Source organism: Salvelinus fontinalis, chromosome 24, assembly GCF_029448725.1.
Source record: "Salvelinus fontinalis isolate EN_2023a chromosome 24, ASM2944872v1, whole genome shotgun sequence".
Classification (NCBI taxonomy): domain Eukaryota; kingdom Metazoa; phylum Chordata; class Actinopteri; order Salmoniformes; family Salmonidae; genus Salvelinus; species Salvelinus fontinalis.
The window spans coordinates 12159912-12187327 of NC_074688.1; the positions used below are offsets into that span (position 1 = coordinate 12159912).

General features: G+C 45.9%; 1 protein-coding gene across 3 annotated transcripts in view; it reads right to left on the reverse strand.

The window, feature by feature from the left end:
- Positions 1–27416, reverse strand: part of LOC129821932 (RNA-binding protein Nova-1-like) — a 62359-nt gene that overhangs the window by 32435 nt on the left and 2508 nt on the right. For 2 of the 3 annotated variants that reach the window (XM_055879683.1, XM_055879681.1), the window contains exon 2: positions 16413–16556. In XM_055879683.1, the coding sequence (XP_055735658.1) occupies positions 16413–16556 (144 nt within the window). Of the gene's footprint in view, positions 1–16412; positions 16557–25950; positions 26026–27416 lie in introns of all 3 variants that reach the window. The other variant, XM_055879680.1, reaches the window with a different exon arrangement.

Genomic DNA, 27416 nt, shown 5'->3' on the forward strand with positions numbered 1-27416 from the left:
CTTGATGACCATCAGAGAGAGAGAGAGAGAGCGAGGAAAAAAAGAGTGTGTGAGAAAGAGTCAACGAGGACGACTGAGACAGGGGAGAATATAAAAACAGGCTTCACCCTTCCTCTGTGACTCGTATTTTCCTGTCCACCCATCGCGGCTCACTTGATTGCACTTTTGAAACAGATGGGTCCCCTGAGTGTCAAGGGGGCTCATTGTCTAGCCCTACACACAAAGCAGGAGAGAGAGGTGCTGGGAGACAGGGGACTCCAGGGATGCAATGTGTTTATGTGTGTTTTGTTGGAGAGAAGGAGGAGGGTTGGTTCAGTCCAGACCCATGACTATTCCTCCTAGTCACCCAGGCAACCGGCAGGCCCCCCGAAAATATTACAGGGCAGCTGTTGCCTGTTGGGTGACGTAATGTGCTATTATTTCAAAAGGAGAGGTTGCATGTGAGGCGACTATTGCATGTGCTTATGCAATCATGAACAGTAAGGGAGGAGGCGGTGGGGGTCAAGGAAACTTGGCAAATGGTTTCTGTCCAAAATCACTTCATGTCTTTTGAATATGTTCATGTCAGTCATGTTCCAGGGTGCCTGTGGATATGAGAGAGAGAGAGAGAGAGAGAGAGAGAGAGAGAGAGAGAGAGAGAGAGAGAGAGAGAGAGAGAGAGAGAGAGAGAGAGAGAGAGAGAGAGAGAGAGAGAGAGGAGAGAGAGAGAGAGAGAGAGAGAAGGAGAGAGAGTGAGAGAGAGGAGAGGAGAGGAGAGAAGAGGAGAGAGGAGAGAGAGGAGAGAGGGAGAAGAGAGAGAGAGAGGAGGAGAGAGAGAGAGAGAGAGAGAGAGAGAGAGAGAGAGAGAGAGAGAGAGCTCTGCAGCCACTGAGTCTGAGGGCCAGGTTGGGCCGGAGTACAGCCAAGGAACGCATTTAGGTCATTTAGGAAACCATATTAAAACTGAGTGTTGGTGTGTACAACTGGCCTGCAGCTTTCTAGAGGAATAAGTACCTGTAACAGCAAATCAGCAAACATAATTCAGAGCCTCCTTCTCCTCAGCTTTGCAATGATTGAGTGCACCAGAGGAAGAATAAGAAAATCTCAAAAGAATAACAAAAGGACTTGGAAGAAACAGTCAATTCCTTTAAGGTGATGTCACTCTTTTGAGTGAGTCCTGGGCCTTCTCCCCCCTGTCCACCCAGCCACCCCCACTTTTACTCAGATCGACTTCAGCCAGCAAGAATGGCGTTGTCATGGTTATGGGGCCCATGCCGTGCAAACAGCTGAAAAGATGCCATGTATGCTCTATCCGCTGGTCTGCGCTTCATCTTCTCTCACATGCTGTCCCTCACCCCCCTAAGGCCCTCTTTCACACCTCTCTGAGACCTTCCAGCTAGTAGACAGTACACAAGAGAGGGGGGGGGGGTGTTAGAAAGAGAGAGAAGGAAAGAGAGTTAAAAAGAGAGAGAGCGCGAGCGAGCAAGAAGATAGGGGAGGGAGAGAGCAATAGAGAGGGGGGGGGGGGGGGAGAGAGACAGAGAGAAAGAGAGACAGTGGTGGGAAAGGAGGGGTGTTACCCAGAGAAAAATACATTCTGCCAGGTTGCTGTAAGGACTCTTGGAAGTTGTAATTTCTATGGACAGTTGTCACAATTTCTTCTAATTAAATTTCAAACGGGTCTAACAGCATGTTAACATGGCCATAGAGCCAGAGTAGGGAGATGTGTCAAACCAGCCTTGTTTGGCTGTGAACCAGGCTGCGTTAGCGAGGAGCAACGTGTTTACTATGGAGATGATTTCAAGTGGCTGATACTACTAACATCCTAAAACATCTGACCCACAATACACAAAGGACAAGCACACGTCCAAAAGCATACTCACAGAGGCCTATATATACAGCTATAATCACCAAACATTCACTCTGCTTAATGCACACATACCAGGCACACAGACCAAGAAAATAATCACACACTGACACACATATACCTAGAAAAGATGCTCTCTTCTAGCTAAACCGTGCACATTTGAAACACACACAGAAACACAGTTACATATACACATTTCAGCAGCTCATTTGTGGTCTCAGGGCTTGTGTGGTAACTGGACCTCGTGTGAATTCTTGGTCAGCCCAGATCAGTCTAACGGTGACTGATTGCCATCCGCATTGGGCTCAGATGGAGGGAGGAGATGAGAGGAGGGGAGGAGATGAGATCAGAGGAGGGGGCTGGAGCACTCTGAAACCCTGTCTCCTCAACCCCTGGGCCGGGCCGTACTGCACAGACGGCCTAATTATGATACACCCACACTCCCCTTCACACACACACACACACACACACACACACACACACACACACACACACACACACACACACACACACACACACACACACACACACACACACACACACACACACTATGAATAATGAGGCAGCTACTCTTGGCTAGTGGGTGATGGAGAAGAGCGAGAGGGTAGGAGGGAGGCAGGGAGGGAGGGATGAAGGAATGAGGTTAGGGGGGAGAGAAGAGAGGCTCTTGGCTGCCCTCCCTCGCTGAACATCACCCCCACCAGCCCTCCATCTCTGAACATCACCCCTCAGCCCTCTCTCTCTGAACATCACCCCCCCATCTCTGAACATCACCTCCCCAGCCCCTCCCTCTCTGAACATCACCCCCAGCCCCTCCCTCTCTGAACATCACCCCCCCCCAGCCCTCCCTCTCTGAACGTCACCCCCCAGCCCTCCATCTCTGAACATTACTTCCCCAGCCCCTCCCTCTCTGAACATCACCCCCCAGCCCCTCCCTCTCTGAACATCACCCCCCCAGCCCTCCCTCTCTGAACATCACCTCCCCAGCCCTCCCTCTCTGAACATCACCCCCCTAGCCCTCCATCTCTGAACATCACCCCCCAGCCCCTCCCTCTCTGAACATCACCCCCCCAGCCCCTCCCTCTCTGAACATCACCCCCCCAGCCCTCCTTCTCCTCAACCTCTCACCACAGCTAGGTTTTTACATTTTTTATTTATTTAACCTTTATTTAACCAGGCAAGTCATTTAAGAACAAATTCTTCTTTACAACGACGGCCTACACCGGCCAAACCCGGACGACGCTGGGCCAATTGTGCGCAGCCCTATGGGACTCCCAATCACGGCCGGTTGTGATACAGCCAGGATACAGAGGGGTCCCTCAGATCTCCTCCACCATAGATCACACTTGAGAGGTGTACGGGGGCCCTGCTGTACTGCCACATCAGCTAAACCACTGTGCTGATTACCGCTGAATCTTGACAACCACAACAGGAGGACAGATGACAAAGTGTTTGTCCTGCTTTTCTACTTGGATTCTATTATGTTGAATTGACTATTTGACTCCCACCCGAGCTATACCTCTAGCGCCCTGTGTGTGTGTGTGTGTGTGTGTGTGTGTGTGTGTGTGTGTGTGTGTGTGTGTGTGTGTGTGTGTGTGTGTGTGTGTGTGTGTGTGTGTGTGTGTGTGTGTGTGTGTGTGTGTGTGTGTGTGTGTGTGTGTGTGTGTGAGGAGGACAGGAATGGAGGTCTGAGTTTAGACTGGCAGCAGTGGCCCGGGGCTTTAAGGAGCATTAAGGCTGGCTGTGACCTTCTCTGCAGTGGGCCCGGGCTCCAGGGTCAACCAGACCATGGTGGCTCCTGTCAATGGAAAGAGACGGGGGCCTGGTGAAGCCTTCACTCTGGGGATGGGGTGGAGGCAGCTGAAGGCAGTTGATTAGGGGTCTAAGCCTCTAACCCTCCCACCCCAAATGCTCCCTGTCCTCAACTCTTTTGAGCACCCCCATTAAGAACATCTCTCCTTGGCGGTGTTGGGTACCGCACACCTGTCTCCGCTCGCCCCGCGTCCATCAAAGTTGTCTAAACATCCCCCTGGTCTGGTCTGGAGGGTGGCCAGACTGTGTCAGCTGGCATCAACCACCCCACCCTACCCTTTGCCCCTCTGACCGTCTACTATCCGTGTGTCAGCTGCCTCCCTCCCTACCCACAGTGACTCACCCTCCGTTGCCACCATCCTTCCTCTATCCTCCACCCGGTCGTGTGGCTCCTCTGACGAGCTGCAGGGTTTATTGGGACGGTCACTCAGCTTTACCACCGTTTTCACGACTTTATAGACCGCTCTAATCCTGCCGCCGCTCCTCTCGTTGCCCCCCCACCCCCCTGCCTCATCCCTCTAACGTTAACCCATCACTGCCACACACATGCACCAAAACACACACACAGAAACACACACCCTGGCAAGCCTGTACTGCCCCTCCCCCACCTGTCAACAACATCCCTTCTCCAACTCTTCTTCTCCACCACCCCTTCTTCACCTCTTCTTCTCCACCACCGCTTCTCCACCTCTTCTTCTCCACCACCCCTTCTTCACCTCTTCTTCTCCACCTCTTCTTCTCCACCACCCCTTCTTCACCTCTTCTTCTCCACCACCGCTTCTCCAACTCTTCTTCTCCACGACCCCTTCTTCACTTCTTCTTCTCCACCACTGCTTCTCCACCTCTTCTTCTCCACCACCCCTTCTCCACCACTGCTTCTCCACCTCTTCTTCTCCACCACCCCTTCTTCACCTCTTCTTCTCCACCACCCCTTCTCCACCTCTTCTTCTCCACCACCCCTTCTTCACCTCTTCTTCTCCACCACCGCTTCTCCACCTCTTCTTCTCCACCACACCTTCTCCACCACCGCTTCTCCACCTCTTCTTCTCCACCACACCTTCTCCACCACCGTTTCTCCACCTCTTCTTCTCCACCACCCCTTCTCCACCACCGCTTCTCCACCTCTTCTTCTCCACCACCCCTTCTTCACCTCTTCTTCTCCACCACCGCTTCTCCAACTCTTCTTCTCCACCACCCCTTCTTCACCTCTTCTTCTCCACCACCGCTTCTCCACCTCTTCTTCTCCACCACACCTTCTCCAGCCATGATGATGGAGTCCAGTGGGAGCCACAGATTGGAAACAGAGCTCTTTTCATTGTTTCCATGGGCACGTGTTGTGAGTAGTGTTGTTCCTTCTAAACTCTTATTCATCTGCACCACAGCGTTTACTCAACAAATGACCTTTTCCATGGAGACAGGGGATGCTTGCCGTTTTACATCATATAAAATCTGTTCCCCATTTTATACAGCTGCAAACTGCAATGAGGCAATGGAGCCTGTAAACGGGCCTCAGCCAAATAACAGAGGCTCTGCACTCTGCACTCAGCCCTACATGGGCTGCTATTTGAACTGCATTGTTGGTTAAGGGCTTGTAAGTACGCATTTCACGGTAAGGTTGTATATACCTGTTGTATTTGGCGCATGTGACAAATACGATTTGATTTGAATCGCGCAATCCCACGGAAAAACCACATGCTTGTCGATGTCGGCACATTCTTTATCACAAGTGTTGTTCTACACTGTGTAAACACTATGAGAGAAAAACTCACCTTTATGAAGGTGCTCTCGCTCTCTCTCCTAAACAAACAGAATCTAACACTCACTGGAGTGTCAAGTAGACAGCTACGCGTCAGTCAATATGTTGTGAAATAGCTGAACAACCTCCTGGTACAGGGCGGCATGTATTAGAAAACAGGGAAAGATTTCTCAAGTGGAGACCCAGTCTCTGAGACAACACTAGTAAAGACTCTACAGCTGAATCTGTGGATCAGACGTTTTCTTTCAAATGTGGTTCAGCATGAGAACGCCAAAGGTTTGAGTGTATGGGTCAAGGAGAGTCATTTGGCTTTTCCCAGGAAGCGTGGGGGTTTGTCAGGGTTAAAATGCTGCCTTCCTACCTCTCTCCCCCCATCGATTGCCCCCCTTTTCTCTCTTTGCCTGTTGGCAGGCGGACTGACGATCCCCTGTCCCCTCGCATCCCGGTTAGAGGTGTCAGGCGGTATAGCGCGCGGCTCCAGAAAAAGCCTCTGAAAAGCAGCCTTCTCCTCTCGCACCTGCCAGGAAGAGGAGGCGTCGGGGGGGCTGAAGGCTGGGATCGCACGTGCGGCCCATGGGCGACCCTGGTCTGGGCTGCCTCTCATAGGTCTCTCTGTGTTTAGACTAAAGACATAATCAGCAGGACTATAATTATGCAGAGGAGAGCATCTGACTCAACTAACAAAATGCATAGGACACCATTCCTACTTCGTTCATTCCCCTTCTCTCTCCTCCTTTTTCCACAGATATTTTTACTTTTTCTCTCTCTCGTCTGATTTATGGGAGCAGTATCCTCTTTCAGTCTTTTTGGGGGGTGTTTGTGTGGTTCCAACAGCAGGGTGAGAAAATAGCAATTAGCTATCAGCAAAACAACAATTAGCAATGTCTTTAGTGACTAACGGGACCAAGGTTTCACCCGTCTTTACTAATGTAGTGGAGCTGAGGCTGCTGCTCTAGGAGTGACATGAAAAACTCACTGACGGTAAAGAATCCCCATTCAACACTGATGTCATTATCATTCATCAAAACCCTATGACGTTGGATGGCTATGATTTCAACTGCCCCAAAATAATTTATTTTATAAACAGCCTCACCAATTCATGCCGGGCAAACATTAGGTTGATTTACTGTTTACATATATCTACGTAAATAAAAATACATCGTAAATCACCATATACTGTATTTTTGGTTAGCGAGTTAATATATAAAAACGGTCTCAAATGATCATCTAGAGTGTGTCATGCAAGAGAAGAACAAGACCCCAGAATGTAGACGCCACCCATCATCAGAAGCAGGTCAAGGGTTATAAAACCCATCAAGATCTCATCACAAGCCCTGTCAGGGCTCCAGCAGCCATGTGACAATGGGCCCGGCTGTCTCATGACGTGGCTGGACACCAACTGTACTGACCCCAGCCAACACACCCACAGCCCTGCTCCCCTGCCCTGTTGCCCCCTAATGAGACCCCTCTGCCAGGTCACAGTTAATTAGTGCGCCCCGATCTGCCGCAATTAAAGTGAGAGTGCAGATTGTGTGTTGAAGGGGCCGTTCCAGCTAATGGCTTTGGGGAAATGAACCACAGAGAGGGGGTGAGGATATAGGGGGTTGGGGCGGGGCGGCCTTGGGGTGTGAAGGGGGGAGCTTTTCACTGGGGATTAGAGATAATGGAGGGACAGGGGGCGGAGCTAGAGGCAGCTGTGGAACCTGGTCTTTTTTTTTAGGGGGGAGATGGGGGTTACCGGGGGCGACTGGGAGGGGGCACAGGGGGGCAGCTTTGTCCCCATGTAAGAGATTGGGTCTGTAAAGAAGGGGGGAAAATCCACTACCGGGGCGGCTCTCTTTTTCAATGAACCTCTTTGTCAGTGCTCACCTTCCATTTTAAAAGGAATGCAACCTCCACACAAAGCATGTCTCCATTGTCAGGCAGTAAAAGTGCAGCACGCTCCTTTAAGACCCTCCATTTCTTCCCCCTGAGAGTTGCGGCATACACTCTCTTTCCCTCAGACAGAGTCTCCACCCACGGCAAGGACATTAGGAGATTTAGACCTTTGCTTCTAACCTCGTTCAGCAACGAGGGACGTCTCCATGGCAACCATAAATGCTAAGTGTCATTGTTGTGAGTGTACAATCACAGGAGAGTGTACTCAGGGCCCCAACCCTGCTATTGGGTGTCTGCGCGGCAGAGAAACCAGGCAATCCAGTTGGAGCACAGATGGCTCGATTTGCATGTAAAGATCTTGTATTTTTCACACTTTCTCCCTTTGAATATCTGTGCTTGTACAGTAGCATAAAGCCAGCGACCATAAGCATGATTAAAAGCTCACAAAATTGACTCTATAACTTAATACTTGAAAGTAATGCATCACCTATAACAACCACGATAGACCCAACCAACGTAAATGATCAAAACCACAATGTTATCGAATCCAAAAAGGCTTTGAAACAATCCAGTTCTCTTATCGAGGTAAGACTTCAATAAAAGTAAAAGGTCAATCTGACATTGTTGTGTTTTTGCTTCCCATCCTTTCCGCAGGCGCACAGAAACGACTGCAGCGCTGTTCGCTACCCATTGGTTCCCTGAATCTGTGGCCCCCTCGATCTGAGTCGAACACGGAGAGCCGTGGATGAGCTGCGCAGCCGCAGTCCCACTTCACTCTCCTCTCCTCTAGCAGAGACACAAGGCCCGAAGTGACAGACATCTTCCTCTTCCTGCTACACCTGCTGAGGCGGGGAGAGGAGAGGAGGGGGGAGGGAGAAAGGGAGGGGAGAGGGCGCCGTTGCTTGGGGAGCTGTCACTTTGATTCCGATCACCAAGGCAACAGGGTGTGTAGTGCAGTCCCACAAAATCCCGCTTTGTTTTTAGGAGACAGGGTAGAATACGAGGGGCGTGTTGTCTCCTGCTTTGTACCTCGAGAACACTGTACACACGTATACACACACAAGCATGCATGTGCACCAGTGGAGGCTGCTGAGGGGAGGACGGTTCATAATAATGGCTGGAAAGGAGCAAATAGAATGGCAACAAACACCTGGAAACCGTGTGATGGATGTATTTGATGCCATTCCACAAATTCTGCTCCAGCCATTACCACGAGCCCGTCGTCCCAAATGAAGGTGCCACCAACCTCCTGTGATGCGAAAACAGGAAGTGTCTCTCTCTCTCTCTCTCTCTCTCTCTCTCTCTCTCTCTCTCTCTCTCATCTCTCTAACATCCCACAATGCAGCTCATTTCAGATCACAAAACAAGTCAATTGTGGTGGTGATTCAGACGTCTCAGTGGGTGGGGCTGTGCTTTGTGACAACATGTTTCAGGAGAGAACATGTCAACTCTTTTCTCCACTCTCTAACTCGACTCTGTTGTTGAAGCCAGAACGTCTGTTGTCTCCTACACTGTCACTCATGGCGTGTTCCACAGTAACGTTTTTCCCCCCTCTTTTTGTCTGAAGAGGCAAGCCTTGTTGCTTAGCCAAGCAAGCCTGAATAAAGACCGCGCATTTTTGTGATGAGCTCGCAGAAAATATGCAGCTGATGACAAGATGTGAAGAGAGAGTCAGGCAGTTGTCTGATAGCCATCAACGATATTCTGCTGGCTTCAGCAGGGTGGTACACAACAACAAGATATATTGTGATTATATCAAATCATACTCATGGCATTGACAAGACATGGAGAGGGAGTTGCATTATTTCATTAACTGCTAGGATAGTACAATGAGCTAGAAAGCCTGGGTTTGTATCTCCTTAGACAGCATATTTCAGTGGAGGCTGGTGGGAGGAGCTATAGGAGGCCAGGCTCTTTGTTATGGCTGGAATGGAATCAATGGAATGGAGTCCAACGTGGTTTTCATACGTTTTGATCTGTTTCATACCCGCTCCATTTATTCAATTTCAGCCATTACAACGAGCCCATCCTCCTATAGCTCCTCCCACCAGCCTCCACTGGTATAATTACTGTAGCTGTCAAACTTATACAACACACCCACACATGTGGTCAAGCTAGCAACCAAACAAATGCATAACATGCTAAAACTGATCAAACAATAGGCCAGTGCCTGCACACACACCACACACCACACACAGTGTGACCTGAACCTCTTGAGGCAGATGGGAGACCAACTCGCTTCCCCCACCCTTGAGGGGCTGAGCGGTCACAATAGCAAAGACTCTATTGTCATTAAGAGTTACCCACCAGTCTCTATTGTCGCTGACAGTTTGGGGCCATCATTGACCATTCAAACCACTGGATATTGCTTTCCTTCATCACTCTCCCATTCTGTTTTTCCCTCCCATTCTCTCTGCTCCCCCAATCTGTCACACACACATTCCCACCTGTAATTAACGCACAACTCTCTCCTTCCACTTTCACCTCATCCATTCACACAGCTACTCTCTCAGAAACCTCATCCATCCGCAAAGCTACTCTCTCAGAAACCTCAGCCATCCGCACAGCTACTCTCTCAGAAACCTCATCCATCCACACAGCTACTCTCTCAGAAACCTCATCCATTCATACAGCTACTCTCTCAGAAACCTCACCCATCCGCACAGCTACTCTCTCAGAAACCTCGTACATTCACACAGCTACTCTCTCAGAAACCTCGTACATTCACACAGCTACTCTCTCAGAAACCTCATCCATCCACACAGCTACTCTCTCAGAAACCTCATCCATTCATACAGCTACTCTCTCAGAAACCTCACCCATCCGCACAGCTACTCTCTCAGAAACCTTGTACATTCACACAGCTACTCTCTCAGAAACCTCATCCATCCACACAGCTACTCTCTCAGAAACCTCATCCATTCATACAGCTATTCTCTCAGAAACCTCATCCATTCGCACAGCTACTCTCTCAGAAACCTCATCCATCCGCACAGCTACTCTCTCAGAAACCTCATCCATTCATACAACTACTCTCTCAGAAACCTCATCCATCCGCACAGCTACTCTCTCAGAAACCTCATCCATTCATACAACTACTCTCTCAGAAACCTCATCCATCCGCACAGCTACTCTCTCAGAAACCTCATCCATTCATACAACTACTCTCTCAGAAACCTCATCCATTCATACAGCTACTCTCTCAGAAACCTCATCCATTCATACAACTACTCTCTCAGAAACCTCATCCATCTGCACAGCTACTCTCTCAGAAACCTCATCCATTCATACAGCTACTCTCTCAGAAACCTCATCCATCCGCACAGCTACTCTCTCAGAAACCTCATCCATTCATACAGCTACTCTCTCAGAAACAAAAGACCCGTAAGCCATAATTTCTTTACTTGTGCCTTCACCCATAGAAATGAATATGCCTGCATCAACCCCCTCTAACAAACAGGCTCTAGCGTTGATTAGTTCTATGTAGGTCTGGGCCTCTTTAGGTCAGGCAGTAGCAGTTGTTGCATAGTCCCAGAGAGGAGACAGCACAGCTGGGGCAGAGCTTTGTCATGCCAGCACAAAGGAAGGATTGAGGTGGGCTATTTTCGACTCCCTTCGTACATAATCAGCCTGTAACAAAAGCCCCCGTCCCTCTCTGTCAGCCAGCCCAGCAACAGCCAATCACAGGACAGCTCTGGCCTGTCTGCTGTGCCAGCAACCACAGAGGTGTATTCTGATTGGTTGCCAGGTCTGATGATGTTGTGATTGGCAGGTGTCCTGTGGTGTGAGATTCACTGGGTCAGATATCCCCAATTTAGACACAGAAGAGGAACCAAAGATCAAAGATTCTTAAACGACAGTAAGATAATGACTGGATTCACTGTCCCCTGCATTCTTTTACTGGAGAGAATATTATTGCAGGACTTTTTTTTAACCATGTTTCATGACATACAATTTCAGCTGGAGATGATACACCCGTTTGGTTTTTATTCAAGCATTTTTAAGAAAACATTGCTATTTTTTGACTCTATGGTGTGAGTTATCAGACTGACTGGCTGTGGTGCCGCAGGGGGAGTCTGGGGGGGATATGAGTAACCGTGTGATAAAACTCAGCGGGCGGAAAAAGATGACTGCCTCTCTTCCCTTAACCTTTCCCTGCACACTTAGCCACAGTTCTCATTTCTAGAAGTAAACACAGACTTAGGCCTGTTAGATCAATGGAGGTTATGCAGGGAATAGATTATCGGGGGTTGTTTGATAGTGAGAGTGTAGGGGGTTGATGACAATCATATTTCACCATGCAGGCAGCAGGCTGGCAGGATGCTCCCATCCCAGCACAATTGATCTGTGGGATATATTGATGGAGGCCGGTCCCAGTGAGCTCTTTTATTATATCTGATTAAAAAGCTGGAGCACATGGAACCGACGAAGGTACACCACCTCAGAGACTGAAGACAGCAGGGAGAGAGAGAGTGAGTGAGAGAGATGCAAAATGGGATAGCTGCAAAGGGTCGGAGGGAAGAGGAGAGGAATGCATCTGGGTATATACGTCTGCAGGTAGCTACAATGTCCTGCACTCCGCTATGGATGTGGCTCTTAGATTGATTAGCCATGCCTTTCTTGGCTGGGCAGGGTGATTGATGTGGCCTGATGCAGGCAGTGGCAGAGGTGAGTGAAGCCTCTGGGTTAGTTACACAAGGCTGCTGGGTGATGGAGTGGACCTGGAAGCGTACAGAATGTCCAGCAGTCTATCTCGCCAAACTGACTACATCACAAACATAGCTGTCATATACAGTCAAGCAAGGCCACCTTGATAATGCCAGAAAACCATTAAAATCAAAACAATACCCCAGTGAAGATAATGTGGATGATGAGGCTGATAAGTAGTAGTTTAATCCTCCTCATTATAATCCTCCCTGTGCTCCTGTGTGTGCTGCCCGCCTGTGACGTGACAGCCCCATGTTGGGGTGGTAGACCGTGCAGTGATCGCTCAGGCACTGACTGGCACCGAGGAATTATTCAGCCAGTGGGCCGTTTGTTGGCGTTCACGGTGACGTCACACATGATGGAAAACAAAACAAAGCCAGTGGGATTAAGGGGACCTCCTCTGCCCCCACGGTGACGCTGGACACCCTGTCACCAGCCTGTGATCCCTCACTGGGACTACTGCGACTACTGCTGTTACTACTGGCGACACTGTCACTACTGCTGCTCAACAAAGACCCTCCACATACTAGGCTGACATGCACACATGCACTGAATACAACTAGGTAGCATTGACTCAACATCAGCCAAGTGCTGTGGAGTTCATGATATTGTATTAAAATGAAGATGTGTGTATTGCTATTAAAGTGTATTGCTATTAAAATGAGAATTGTTGCTTTTAAAGCTGCACCAGTGGAGGCTGCGGAGGGGAGAACGGCTCATCATAATGGCTGGAACGGCGCAAATGGAACGGCATCAAACCATGTATTTGATACCATTCCACCTATTCCGCTCCAGCCATTACCACGAGCCCGTCCTCCCCAACTAAGATTTACATTTACATTTAAGTCATTTAGCAGACGCTCTTATCCAGAGCGACTTACAAATTGGATGCCACCAACCTCTTGTGAGCTGTACATGTATGCCAATGGCATAATGTTGGCAGTGGTGGATATGGGAGAATTTTCTATGTTTTCTAAAGGTAATCAATGACAGAAATCATTAACAGTTCAAGGCAAAACTATCTCAACCCAATGAAACTGGACTGTCTCTAGGTGTGAGTTCACCGAGTTTAACATTAAAATACAGTCAAAATAGTGGTATCCTTCCATCACTAGCCTTAAAATGCCCCTTGCCATATCTAACTACTCCCCTGAACAGCATCACTTCCTAGAATAGAACTACAGCCTGGAACATGGCTGACCAGAATTGAAAAGAGAGAGGGCAATCTAGAGAATGACAACATAACTTCATATCAACAGTGAAGCTCTCGGTTAAGCGGCATGGCACATCAAACTATGCATTCATCCCAATATTTCTGACATTCAGTCAAAATCAACATCAATAATTGTATTTAGATTACATACTGAATTAACTGAATAACTGAATTAAACCACAGACGGTAATAAAGATTCATCTAGAAAATAGACCGTAAATGAAAACAAACACAAAACTCATTTCACCCAAACGTGTTGGATATGCAATATTGCAGGTTTTCATCCTTCAGTCAAAAAGCTTAGAGCCTAAGCGGCTTAGAAGGGCGAAATCAGTAATGTTGATAATGCCTGGGTGGGGGGGGGGGGGGGGGGGGGGGGGCAGCGGGAAGGGCTGTGGGGTTTGGCAAGGTATTAAATACTGAAAACCGAAATCATGGCAGAGGATTAAGACAAAGCTTCAATATGGTGCCACGCTCCAGCGATAGGGAGGGACAGAGAAGCTGGAGGGAAAGATCAGTGAGCGGTTGGTTGGGACAAGCTAAACGTGGAGGGAGTCAACATTGAGGAACAAACAACAAGACGGGGGGGAACTGTCTCTCACTTCAAGGGAGAGTTCTTTATTCTTCCACCATCATCACCTTTGAACCCCATTAAATCGACCCTGTGGGGACTTCATACCGGGAGGGCATCCTGAGGGATGGGTGTCATAGGTGGACAATGGCAAACGATTTGTAGGTGGTAGCCTGTAGGTGGATTCATAGGTCAAAGACATAAAGGCTGTGGTCTTTATGAACTATGTGTCAATAAGCATTTTACTGTAATGTATCTCCCAAATTTGCACCATTCTCTTGACCTACTTACGGTCTCTGGAGACAGCTTCCAAAAACTGGAGAGGTGACCCAGAACAAGTAAGCTCATCACCTGGATGATAATTGGACTGGAAAACACCTAGCTATCTTGTATTCCTTAGTCGGCAGCTAACATATGAAAGTGAAAAAGCATATAGCGCCTTGGGGCTCTTTGCCATTTAATAGTTTTTTATTTTTTATTTTAATTTAACCTTTATTTAACTAGGCAAGTCAGTTTTAAGAACAAATTCTTATTTACAATGACGGCCAAACCCAGACAACGCTGAGCCAATTGTGCGCCACCCTATGGGACTCACAATCACGGCCAGTTGTGATACAGCCTGGAATCGAACCAGGGTGTTTGTAGTGACGCCTCATGCACTGAGATGCATTGCCTTATACCGCTGTGCCACTCAGGAGCCTATCTGAAGGCATTAAATGAGAAATGTTGACATTGACTTTCTTAATCAGTTTCCAGCATTTCTCAAACGTCAATATCACATACAGCATGAGTGGGAAAAGCCTGACTAACCTGTACCCCCGCACATTGACTCGGTACCGGCACCCACTGTATATAGCCTCATCCCTGTATATAGCCTCGTTATTGTTATTCGATTGTATTACTTAAAAAAACATTTTTTTTTACTTTAGTTTATTTAGTAAATATTTTCTTAACTCTATTTCTTGAACTGCATTGTTGGTTAAGGGCTTGTAAGTAAGCATTTCACGGTAAAGGTCAACACCTGTTGTATTCGGCGCATGTGACAAATACCATTTGATTTGATTTGATCAGTTCCAATTGCACTCCGGGTGCGATGGCTAATGTCTTAATATCTTTGTTCTACTTGTGATCCCCAAAGAAAGAGTAATGGATGACCTGAGTGGCTGCAGCATCCTTAACCTTCTCTCCCTATAGGCCCAGACACCTGCAGGTATGAGCAAAGACGCTGTCATAGAGAGATCTTTTTTCTAATTTAAGTTTTTTCAGCCCTTGTAAAATGGAGCAGCGCGCCTCCACTCTGTCGACGCAAGGTCGCAGTAATATATTGCCGCTACTTTCCAGTAAACATTGCAGCGGCCTATATTTGGAAGGGGCTGTATCTAATAAATCTTGGCTTCTATAATAATGAATGTTGCCTGTCTCGGCCCAATACTGCTGTGGCCAACTAATTGGTTGGGAATGAAATGCTGGTGAGGCACTATCCCAGGGTGAATTGAGGGAGCGCGTCTTGTGCGGTGGGACAGAGTCTCAAGCACTACACAGCCATTCCTTCTGACTTGATTCAACTTTTTTCATCATTCCCCACGGCACCCACTACGCCCAGCGCCTCCCTCCGTGCCCCCCTCCGAGACGGGACATCACAGCAGGTGGACCTTTTGATTTGTCACCCAGGAAGAGCCGCCCGGTGCTCATTTGCATACAGATGCCTCCTTCAGTGCAGAGGAAGGACCCCTGCCCCCCCCCCTGCACTCCTCCAAGACGACAGAAAGGGGCCCTTACAGCCATCTCTTTCTTTAGCCCCCTTTCACTCTCTTCCTCCCTCTTTCTGTGGTCCTTTTCACTCTCTATCTCAACGAGGCCGCTCTCAACATAAGATCGCTAGTTACTGCCAATTCCAATAAGGGAGGAGTGTTGGGGGTGGTCGGGGTCTCGCATCTTGCATCTGCTCTAGCTGGCTGGAGTACGGGGTCTTGAGTCCCAGGGAGAGGAGATACAATAGAGATGGCCTGTTCTGTTGACATGGCTAGCATTAGAAGGATGTACAGAGAATTAGAATGCTCTTCTAACAAGGAGCCCAACATCTGAAACTGATTCTACCTTCCCCCATTTCACATGTCCAGACAAGAATCCCATTGAGTGCGATAGAGATATAACATGTACAGTGATTGGTTCATCTCATCATTTCAATCTATTCCTTCCTGTCTATGATGTTCAGAGCAAATTCTCATCGAGCACACAAGCTGCTTCACTGACAGCCTGGGCGCACAGCTGAGGCGCATCTCATGTGTCTAGCCGTGCAAAATGTAGCGTCATGAGGGAATTAAGAGTTTAGGCAAATACAATTCCACCTTTAATTTACCCTAATCCTGTATCTGTGGTGAACTTGACTCTGTGTTCGATCCACGGCTGCATGAAACCTGAGCCCCCGACAGAGGCCATGTCTGTTACCCAGTGGAATCAGGTTCCAGACACAACACGTCTGGGTAAAGGGAAGCATCTTTGAGAGGCAGAGGTCAGAAAATAAATGAATATAGGACACTCCGGAAATAAGCTTATTTACTGTATATTGAAAGATCTCTAAAATACAGCGTCATTGATTGAAATATAGCAGTGGTCAACGAGCACTCACCAGGGTAAAAGTCTTTGGATTTGGACAGCTTGATGGTGGCGCCGGTCTCTTTCTGCAGCTGGACGATGGTCTGTCCGCCCTTGCCGATGATGGAGCCGGCCGCATAGCTGGGGATCAGAACCTTCAGGAAGTACTCACCTTCCTCTGCAGGCAGGAAACAGAAAAAGTAAGTAAGAATATACTACACTCAGGTGATCCATTTACCTGTAGTAAAATCATACAGCCACTATCATCCATCTCTGTTTTGCACCCTCTTTCTCCCCCTCAACCTATCCATTAATCTTTCAGGCATCCTTAAACTCCACAGAAAATCATCTAAGGGAATGATTAGATTATCATTCCATAACAACTATCCTCTTTCTAGGCATTTACAGCTGTAAATCATTTCACGAATTGTTTTAATCTAATTTTCACAGAAGAACCTACTCTTCGTCATCCTCTTGGCAGACCGTTATTAATAAAGGTCTATGGGATTTGTTAAATCTAATCGAATAGATGTAATGCTTTTGGAAACACAGTCACACATTGCATAACCATATTCCCATATATACACCATCTACTGCTACAGTCTGGTTTCCATAAATGTTCCTTACACTTTGGCCAGTTTCAAAACTAGTGTATACATAACAGAGAAAACTTTGACATTGCTCTCAGCTCCTGTTCTTCCGCCCACCCTTCTTGGATATAGGACAAAACATGAAGGCACACAGGCTACTGTAGTAGGAACACAACTGAAACATCAAAAGCTTGAAGACATGAAGGCGTTGCTTCAAAGCGGGCAGATGGGGGTTTAGCAGCAGAGAGGAAACAAAGCCCCCCCCCCCGGAACAAAAGTACCTTTGTTTTGTAGGGCGATAGCTACCTGCTGAAGCGTCCACATGCTTCCCATCCAAAACAGTTCAGAACAGTTCCTACATATATTATAACAACATTGTGACATTTTTGTTCATTTTGGCTTTTTTTTTTTTTTTTTTTTTTTTTTGCTGTTCGTTTACACAACATTCTTTCTCGAGGCAAGCCGAAGTTCAAAAGCCGAAGTCTACGCCCCTTTGTCGGTGATTGGTCAACAATAGGGATTCTTCAATGAAGGGTTTGTTGCCATTCAACGATAGACTCGTTTTCAAGCACATTTTTTAACTTGAGAAATACTGCACCAAACATTCTAGTTAGATGTAAAATTGCGCAACTAAGATCTCCTTTGCAAAAATGTCCAAAATAATGACAGATTTCTTGAATTCGGACTATTTTGAGGAAGTGTTTTACTGGCTACGGCATCTCAAGAAGCATCTCTAGTTTTTCAAGCAAAGGTCTTTTCAAGCGGTCGAGCACACTTGCATACCTAGGCGCCAGCTGAACTGAAGCATGTGGAAGCCTTAAGCCACCAACCAGCTGTAGCCTCTTCCCTGACTGAGACTTTAAGGTCTATAGCCTCTTCCCTGACTGAGACTTTAAGGTCTATAGCCTCTTCCCTGGCTGAGACTTTAAGGTCTATAGCCTCTTCCTCGACTGAGACTTTAAGGTCTATAGCCTCTTCCTCGACTGAGACTTTAAGGTCTATAGCCTCTTCCCTGACTGAGCCTTTAAGGTCTATAGCCTCTTCCCTGGCTGAGACTTTAAGGTCTCTATAGCCTCTTCCTCGACTGAGACTTTAAGGTCTATAGCCTCTTCCCTGACTGAGCCTTTAAGGTCTATAGCCTCTTCCTCGACTGAGACTTTAAGGTCTCTATAGCCTCTTCCTCGACTGAGACTTTAAGGTCTCTATAGCCTCTTCCCTGACTGAGACTTTAAGGTCTATAGCCTCTTCCTCGACTGAGACTTTAAGGTCTCTATAGCCTCTTCCCTGACTGAGACTTTAAGGTCTATAGCCTCTTCCCTGACTGAGACTATAAGGTCTATAGCCTCTTCCCTGACTGAGACTTTAAGGTCTATAGCCTCTTCCCTGGCTGAGACTTTAAGGTCTATAGCCTCTTCCTCGACTGAGACTTTAAGGTCTATAGCCTCTTCCTCGACTGAGACTTTAAGGTCTATAGCCTCTTCCCTGACTGAGCCTTTAAGGTCTATAGCCTCTTCCCTGGCTGAGACTTTAAGGTCTCTATAGCCTCTTCCTCGACTGAGACTTTAAGGTCTATAGCCTCTTCCCTGACTGAGCCTTTAAGGTCTATAGCCTCTTCCTCGACTGAGACTTTAAGGTCTCTATAGCCTCTTCCCTGACTGAGACTTTAAGGTCTATAGCCTCTTCCTCGACTGAGACTTTAAGGTCTCTATAGCCTCTTCCCTGACTGAGACTTTAAGGTCTATAGCCTCTTCCCTGACTGAGACTATAAGGTCTATAGCCTCTTCCCTGACTGAGACTTTAAGGTCTATAGCCTCTTCCCTGACTGAGACTTTAAGGTCTATAGCCTCTTCCCTGACTGAGACTTTAAGGTCTCTATAGCCTCTTCCCTGACTGAGCCTTTATGGTCTATAGCCTCTTCCTTGACGTAGATTTTAACCCTCAAACTACCGACTGGGGACATTCTGACTCCATAGGCATACTTTTGATCATAGTCCAAAGGTGGTTTTATTCAATTCTTATTTTTTTTCACCTAAAATTATACTTTCTGTACCACGTATTGTATGACCGTGTACAAAACCAAAACTACCTTATTTTTGTGAATATAAAAATCTGCCATTGGTATACCAAGTCTGCCAATGGTCTAAATACCCGATAGAACTGCAATACAGAACTCCGATATGTTCTGAATCTCTGTGTATTCTCCGAAAAGTCATTATTCTAGGGCAGGGCCCACCAACCCTGTTCCTGGAGAGTTACCGTCGCATCAACACAAATGTAGCACACCTGATTCTAATTATGAGCTAGTAGATAAGATGAATCGAGTTAGTTACAACTGGTATTGGAATGAAAACCTCAAGGAGGGTAGCTCTCCAGGAACAGGGTTGGAGATCCCTGTTCTAGGGAAAATCTAAAAAACGATTTATTTGAATCCAGGTTTCTCCAGAGACATAATATTAAGCTGAGCAGCTCAAGACGCTGGTTCACCTGGAGAAGATTGACCCCAAGACCCCTAACATGTAAGGGGTGTGTTATAAAGAGCCTCTGTTGGCTGTCATGGACAAAGTGTTTTTTTTTATTTAGGTGGGGGGGGCCTGTTGAAGTGATCTTAACCTGAGATATGGATATGGAGCACCTTATGTACTTGCCTATGTTCATAACTGGTTATAACTAGGTATGACCGTGTACAAAATCAAAATTACCTTAGATATATGCTTAGTCGCAGTCAAAATGGCTCATAAAAGTATGTCAGTGGTATCAATGCTTGGTAGAATTGTAATGCAGAAACCAGTTAGCTCCCCTCTGAATGTATATATAGGGAAAGGTGATACCTAGTCAGTTGTACAACTGAATGCATTCAACTGAATGTGTCTTCCACATTTAACCCAACCCCTCTGAATCAGAGCAGTGCGGAGGGCTGCCTTAATCGACATCCACGTCTTCGGCGCCCAAAGAACAGTGGGTTAACTGCCTTGCTCAGGGGTAGGACGACAGATTTTTACCTTGTCAGCTCGGGGATACAATCCAGCAACCTTTCGGTTACTGGCCCAACGCTCCTACCCGCCAGGCTACCTGCCGGGTGTAGCCTGGCGGTGCTGTATTGTATATAGTGTTGTATTGGTGTGTACTCTCCGAAAAATAGTTATTCTACAGAAAATGTTATATAAATACCAGAATTAATTTAATACCCTCCAATATTCTATATGTGCAACTTGTTATGGTATTTTGGTTGCTATAACATTTGTTTTGAAGTGACTTTAAGGATTTGGGTATGCTTTTTTAAGCATCCTGCCATAGACCCTACCACTCCCATTGTTTCACTAGCAGTGATGCTAATGCTGGCTGTGGGGTACGTAAATAAAGCAAACTAAGCCATATCTCTCTCAGGATCAATGAGTGAATATCTTTTTGTCACAAAAATGTAGCATATTTCAAATTTTGGTGTACTGCCCCTTTCAATGACAGACATTTTTACCACAAATATGACACAATTAATATTTACATAACTGAATGATATTACAATCAAATTATGGTAAATCAGCTTTTTAGTGTTAATGTGGATGTGTATAAGGGATTTTTGTCTTATTTTCGTTTGACAGAATATGCTTATTAACCGTAGCTAAAATCGTAGCTAAAATAACAGTCTGTTTATATTTTATTTTTTATTATCTGATAACATTACATGTCTAATGATGTTTTGAAAATAATTAAGCTGACCCAAGGTGGTAATTCACGTATGTAAAAAATGTTGGTAGTTTGAGGGTTAAGGTGAAAATGTATCCCAGTGTCTCAACCAATCGCCTGGGTCCTCTCCTCCTCTCCTAATATTCCACCACAATTAATCCAGGTTGCCTCCCCCAAGGCGGCAGATAGAAATAGGATTATTATTAAGAGGGCATGGTTTTGTGTCACTTCACGACACACATGCACTGTTGATGGAACAAGGTACAATACCTGTTCTATACTAATGCAACAGCAATCAATCCACTGTGCGAGATATGGAGAAGGGGGTGGGGGGTCATGAGTTATGACACCGATTATAATGATGGCTACCCTCACACTTTGACTTGAGATGCAATAAAATAGCGACACCTCTTACATGTGTATTGATGACTTCCTAGCATGTATTCAGGAGTGTCTCATATTTCTAACCAAGAACACTGAGTACCTCATAGAGTGTTGGTGACGGTGATGGTGAGAGGGGTGCAGGCAGGCAGACAGAATAGGTTTTGGTCTGGCTGGGGGAATCATCAGCTAATTGAGAGAGTTCATTATCTTTCATCGAAAAACTCACTGGTCCTGCTATAATCTCATTAATCGATGCACCCCCACTTGTTGTGTTTTGTGTGTGTGTGTGCGTGTGCAGAGAGTCTGTGTTTGTTAGAAATAGTGTTTCTAAGCACTGCTTTTCTCCTCGACATGCTCCAAATCATAAAATTGCACCGTTGGCACCGTCTGGGACCTGGTCTGTTGAACCCACCCAAGGGCGATGGAGAGAGAGTGCTTTACACAAGGAGGAAATACGATACTTTCCATTCTAACTGGGAGTAAGGTCATAGCGATGAAATCATACATTGAACTGGGACGGACCTTTGTGTTTTAAAGCAAGTTATAGCATTGTTTTCTCCCGCACAGCACTGCCTGACAGTGAGCCTGCCTGTGCTGAGTATAAGAAGCAGCACAACTGCCTGTGTTCTGCATTGACCCAGATTCCAAATAAAGCCAAGACTGACCTCATTTTGATTGGGGTAGGTCTACTTTTAACCAGCCTCAATTAATAAGGGAATTGATAAGTAATATCAAACATAAACGGGTTCTGCTGCTGCACATGAACCCTGATACACACTACACAACACATGTAGACACACACAAATACAACAAATACACAGACAGACAGGTGGACATACATACATACTGTATATCCATGTAAACATCTCATAAACAGTAAACACACACCTTTCATACACAGTGGGTCACTTTTATACATGACATTTATGTTCCAATTGTCTCTGTTTTTAATCATTTTTTTATACAGATCTGACTGTATCATGGCGAGTCCCAGTCGTTCAGATGATAATCCTGCATGCAGCCCTTACTAATCAAGCACGATGACCGTGCACAGTTGCTCGGCTACTCCTGTCTAGACAATCAGCACGCATTCCACATCGATCTCTGATAGGGAACATAAAACCACTTGCCCTAACCCGGTCAGATTTATTTCCTCGACGGTGTCAGAAAATCACCAAGGAAGGCTAGGGCAGAACATCCTTAGATTGAATTAGTACGTTTGGTGAGAAGAGGCTTTTGGCTGAAATGTTGGTTTGAAATATTTAGCTGATACGTCCCAGTGAGGACTGTGGATGGATTGATATAAATGAGCGTGGACCTGACAGAGATGTGATCTGCCCTGAGCAGATATTAGGCATCAGGGTTGTAGTTCCTGGTCTTTGTTTTCTTTCCTCTTACACAACACAGACAGGGACAGATCCCAGCAGTTAAAGTTTCTGGAGGAACACAGTCATTTCCTCTTACTTGTCAGTGCATAAGACTTGAAGATATACTTCAGGATTTTTGCAACGAGGCCCTTTATCTAATTCCCCAGAGTCAGATAAACTTGTGGATACCATTTTTATGTCTATGCGAGCAGTTTTAAGAAAGTTGCTAACTAGTGCTAGCGCAATTGCTAACTAGCGTTAGTGCAATAAATGGAAGTCTATGGGTATCTGCTAGCACGCTAGTTAGCATTGGCTTGCGAATCTCTCACTTCCTTCTTACTGAACACAGAGACATAAACATGGTATCCACAAGTTTGTCTGACTCTGGGGAAGTAGATAAAGGGCCTCGTTGCCAAAATCCTGAAGTGCCCTTTTAAATGGAAGAAAATCAGTCACCTATTGTGTGTGTGTGTTTTTATGTCTGTTTGTGTGTGCATGTATGTACGTGCACTCGGGCTCCCGAGTGGCACAGCAGTCTAAGGCACTGCTTCTCAGTGCTAGAGGCATCACTACAGACCCGGGTTTGATTCCAGGCTGTATCACAACCAGGCCGTGATTGGGAGTCCCATAGTGCGGCGCACAATTGGTCCAGCGTCATCCCGGTTAGGGTTTGGCCGGGGTAGGCCGTCATTGTAAATAAGAATTTGTTCTTAACTGCCTAGTTAAATAAAGGTAAAATAAAAAAAATCATTTTGCTTCCAACTCACCACTCCCTATGTGTTCTACTGGGAAAACAACAAAGTGAGCCAGCTAGGTCAGAATACATCCCGCATGTCTTACTCCTAGTATCCTTGGCATTGGATCAGTGTCATTTGTTCAAGAGTGTGCGTGTGTGTGTGTCATTATGTGTGTATGTAAGGGGTAGCTACAATAAATAATGAATAGGCATCTGACATAATAAACTAGTTAGTAAACACAGCAATCTGTTGCTAGGGGCTCCCAGGAGTCCTGGAGCCCAGAATAGGCTCTATCAGCCTGGACGGTTCAAATCTGGGGATCTGGTGTCGGGGGCTGGGTGGGCCTCTGGGCTAGGCTAAAGCATTGGGGTGTTATAAAAATGCAGTTCACTTAAGCTGGGTGAGTTTGTGTGGAGGAGCGGGGCTTAGTCTCACCCTCCACTCCTTTTGTTCAAGTTAAATCTCCACACCAGTTAGTGGACAACCACCTGTCTTGGTTCTATATGGGGCTACTCTAAGTCATGAAACCTAGAACATAAATAAGACAAAATAAAAATTATTTCACATCTGTAGCCATTCTGTTGTCGCAGGGTGTTTTCAAGGTCACCAGTGAATCTGTATGAACTTCTTGGTGGCTGTCCTCTGTTCCTTATGTAGCCAGATGCATAATGTGTTTCGGTTGGGTTTAACCAGCGTATAGTCTTTTCAAAAGGTCCCCCCTTCTAGTGTCCACATTTGAGCCTTTCCGGACACGGCTACCCGAACTATGCTAATGCCCATGCTGACCGGCACTCCATCTCCAGTGTATTTGAGTGTGTGAAAGTCGCCATGCATTGTTCGTCAAGCACGACTGTTTCGAGATGGGGCTAGATCTTCCCCTCTGCTTCGCTCTTTTCATCGCTCTCATCCATATTCATCGTGAGACCTCTCCTCCACTCGGCAGCGGGCTGGAGGAGACAGGCGACTTCAGTGTCCAATTGTAAGCCACCATTTCGAGAGCATCACCCGCCCCAAACGAAACCCCGCCCTATACAATGGGATTTTTTTTTGTTTTGACGCAGTGCTTTTAAAAATGAACAGATGATGAATAAGAAGAAGCAGCGCCCCCTTCATGTTCATGGTTATGGATGGGGATCGATGGGCAGACACGGCTGCATGCGGTTGCTGGGGGTAGGTAGTGAATGGCAGCTGGTGATTGATGAGGTGGGTGGGTAGGTGGAGAAGAGGGAGCAGTCGTGATGGGCTGAAGGAGAACCATGATTAGCATGGATGGAGAGAAAGAGAGCGCCGTGCTGCCTAGAAACGCTCAGTTGAAAAACAGCCATGCCGCAGAGAAGTGGGAGGACACGCAGTGTTTCGGCTACAACAGCCCGAGCTGACACACACTGGGTGGCTATGAGATTGGCAGGCGATAGGCCGGGACAACGCTTATATTTGCCCTTTGTTCATAGTGCTCCTTCACCATCATTGACAAATCAATTTCCAAATGTTTATGCAAAGCCTTTATAAAAAACAGCTCTGCTATCTTTTGGGCTTTTTCACTCTGTGAAAGTGTGACGCATTCTCCTCAGCACCAATGGATAGATCCGGGGGAAGGTAAGTCAGCTCAGCTCCGGAGGGGAAAGCAACACAAAACACTAGCGATGCGATCGCTAATATCAAAGGCCCTGTCCTATAGACCGATGGCTCAGTGCTCTGTATGGTATCTGCCAGATGGGGGTGGGGGGTGGGGGGGGTTGGAGAATAACTACTCGTCTGGGTCCTCATTGTCCTCGCCCCCCCTCTCTGTTCCCCCTCCACCCTCCCCGGACTTATTCAGTCTCCTCACATCATTTGACAAGGGCATTAAAAGGCCTCCTCACCACTGTCCACTGAAGTCACTTTGGTGCCAGTCCATCCATTTACGAAATGACTTCAACATATCTTATTATAGCGGACAGAATCTTTTTATTTATAAGAGGGGAGTTGAGCTGAAGACCTATTTGAATATGTGTCCCATGGGTATGCAGTGGGAGCAAGTCAAGCATGTGGATGGTAAAAAAAAATCAAACCAAGGGAGTCAGTGATTTTTTCCCCTTGATAAGAATGTCACCTTACGTAACATATTATCATGATTTAGAGCCTCTATAGGTTACAGCACAATGCACTCTCATCCCATCTCTTCTGCAGTATGACCGAGACAGAGATGAACATTCAGAAGAGTAGACAATATTTAGAGAACACAACATTCATTGAGGTTTAAATATGTCTAATCCACGTTATCATCATTCCCAATCAATCCCCCCTTTAACAATGTCATGCAAAAGGAATGAAGGTGATCATGTCAATTACGAAATGATCAACAACCAATTTCATATACACAACATATCCAATAGATGTGCAAAGATTACAAATATGATAACCTTTTCAATTCCACAAATATGAATAGCATGGCAAAATAAGCATGGCAGTTTAACATGAAAATGGATGCTATATACAGTATATAAAACGTAAACATATGTCTACATTCTCTGCAGATGATGTGCTTATAATCAAAGCTTCCATGAAAGTCCATATACATAAGATGCTTATGAATTGAGATACATTTAATCAGTTTAGCTCAATTAAAGATGTAGGCCAAATATATTCAATCAGATTTAGAGGTTTTCCAAAATAGTTTCAGAAAAGATTGGGTTATTGTAGTCTGCAGACTATTTTTGCCTTTCTTTAGGAACTATTCATATCACTGTCAAACTGCTATAACAATATTGTAATTTAGTAAGCGAATAGCAAAAGAAAGTAGAATAACAACAAAATCAAATGGTCTCTCTTACCATGTGCCTCAGAGTGTGATTCCTGGTGAGGGAATACAATGCCTTCAGTTTCAAAAAGGGGCTGCAGGAAGGCCACTATACAGGAAGAGGAAGCACATTGTGTGTGTGTGGCAAAACTAATGTTATCACAAATAATTATGAGGTACTGTGCTCCCCTGTAACTGGCTTCAATGTCCTGAAGTCTACAACTAGTTCTGTTTAACCACAAACAACCTGCACATGAGGCCTGTTGATGTAGGTATTGGGCTCCAATATGGACAGGCCTCTAGCTAGCCTACATACAGTATAAATGTTTGCTCTGCTATTGACACATTCAATTACTCTTCAGTATTATGATCATGAGGGTATTGTTTAGAAAGGTCTCAATGGATTTTTAGTGAACAAGTTCTGAATGTTTGTGTGTAATGCAAATACTAAAACATCAAGCTATTGAAGTGGTTGCTGCTATAATGCTTTACTACTTGTTATAAGCATGTCTGAGCATTTATAATGTGTTCTTATAAAGCGTGTATCTTTCCAGGACCTTGCTCTTTATATCACTTCTGAGAAAGTAATTCCAACGTTTAAACAAAAACAAACTGGCATTTTACTACGTGCAATCTCATTGAGTAGATGCATGTGTATAAGTGTTTTGACCGGGCGTCTGTTGACTACAATACTCCATGGGAAAGTGTGGTAGTTACTGCACTCTAGCAGTTCTCATAATCACAGACATTTAATTTGGTCAAATGGATGAGATGTGTGTGTAGGTAATGTCTCCCAAGAGCGCTGCATGGTTTTTAGATATGTGCAGCTGAGTATCGATTCCTTTTAACAAAGCTGTCTCACTTCATTTCTTTGGCAGCGTTTGATCATCGTAATGCATTGTGGGAAATTACTTTTTGGGTCACTATGTAGCTATTTCTGGTTGTAAACAATATCATGATATTGTTATGTGTGTGGTAGGTAGGCGCACCACACTAAAATTAATATTCTAAAATATATTTTGTTTACCTTCAAAAATGTTTTGTAAGCCTATCAAAAGTCCACGAAGTCAGGATAAGTAAATATTAATGGTATAGTAATAATGACTAGAAGGTTGGAAATGCTTGGCGCATAACAGCATGTAAACAAAAACCAAATGCTGATTACCTACGGTGACATCCATGTTTGATCCAACCAGTGAATTAGAATGTATTCATTGCCCATGTAGCCTTTCTTTAATGAGAGGTGCAGTATATGGACTGCTACAATGATAATGATGAAGTATAGGCAGTGACTGCATAATAGCGGATGACAATGTTGCACTGAAATGGCGACATATACTGTAGACTCCTGTATTTGGGCTTATTACTAACGGTGTCTATGTGCATGTTATTGTCTTCTTGAGTAATTGTACGCAAAGAGACTAGAGTACCCTATCCTATGTGCCAGCGTATCGATAATCACACGATTACCCGTCACAAAGCAAGTGATGTGAGCGCGGT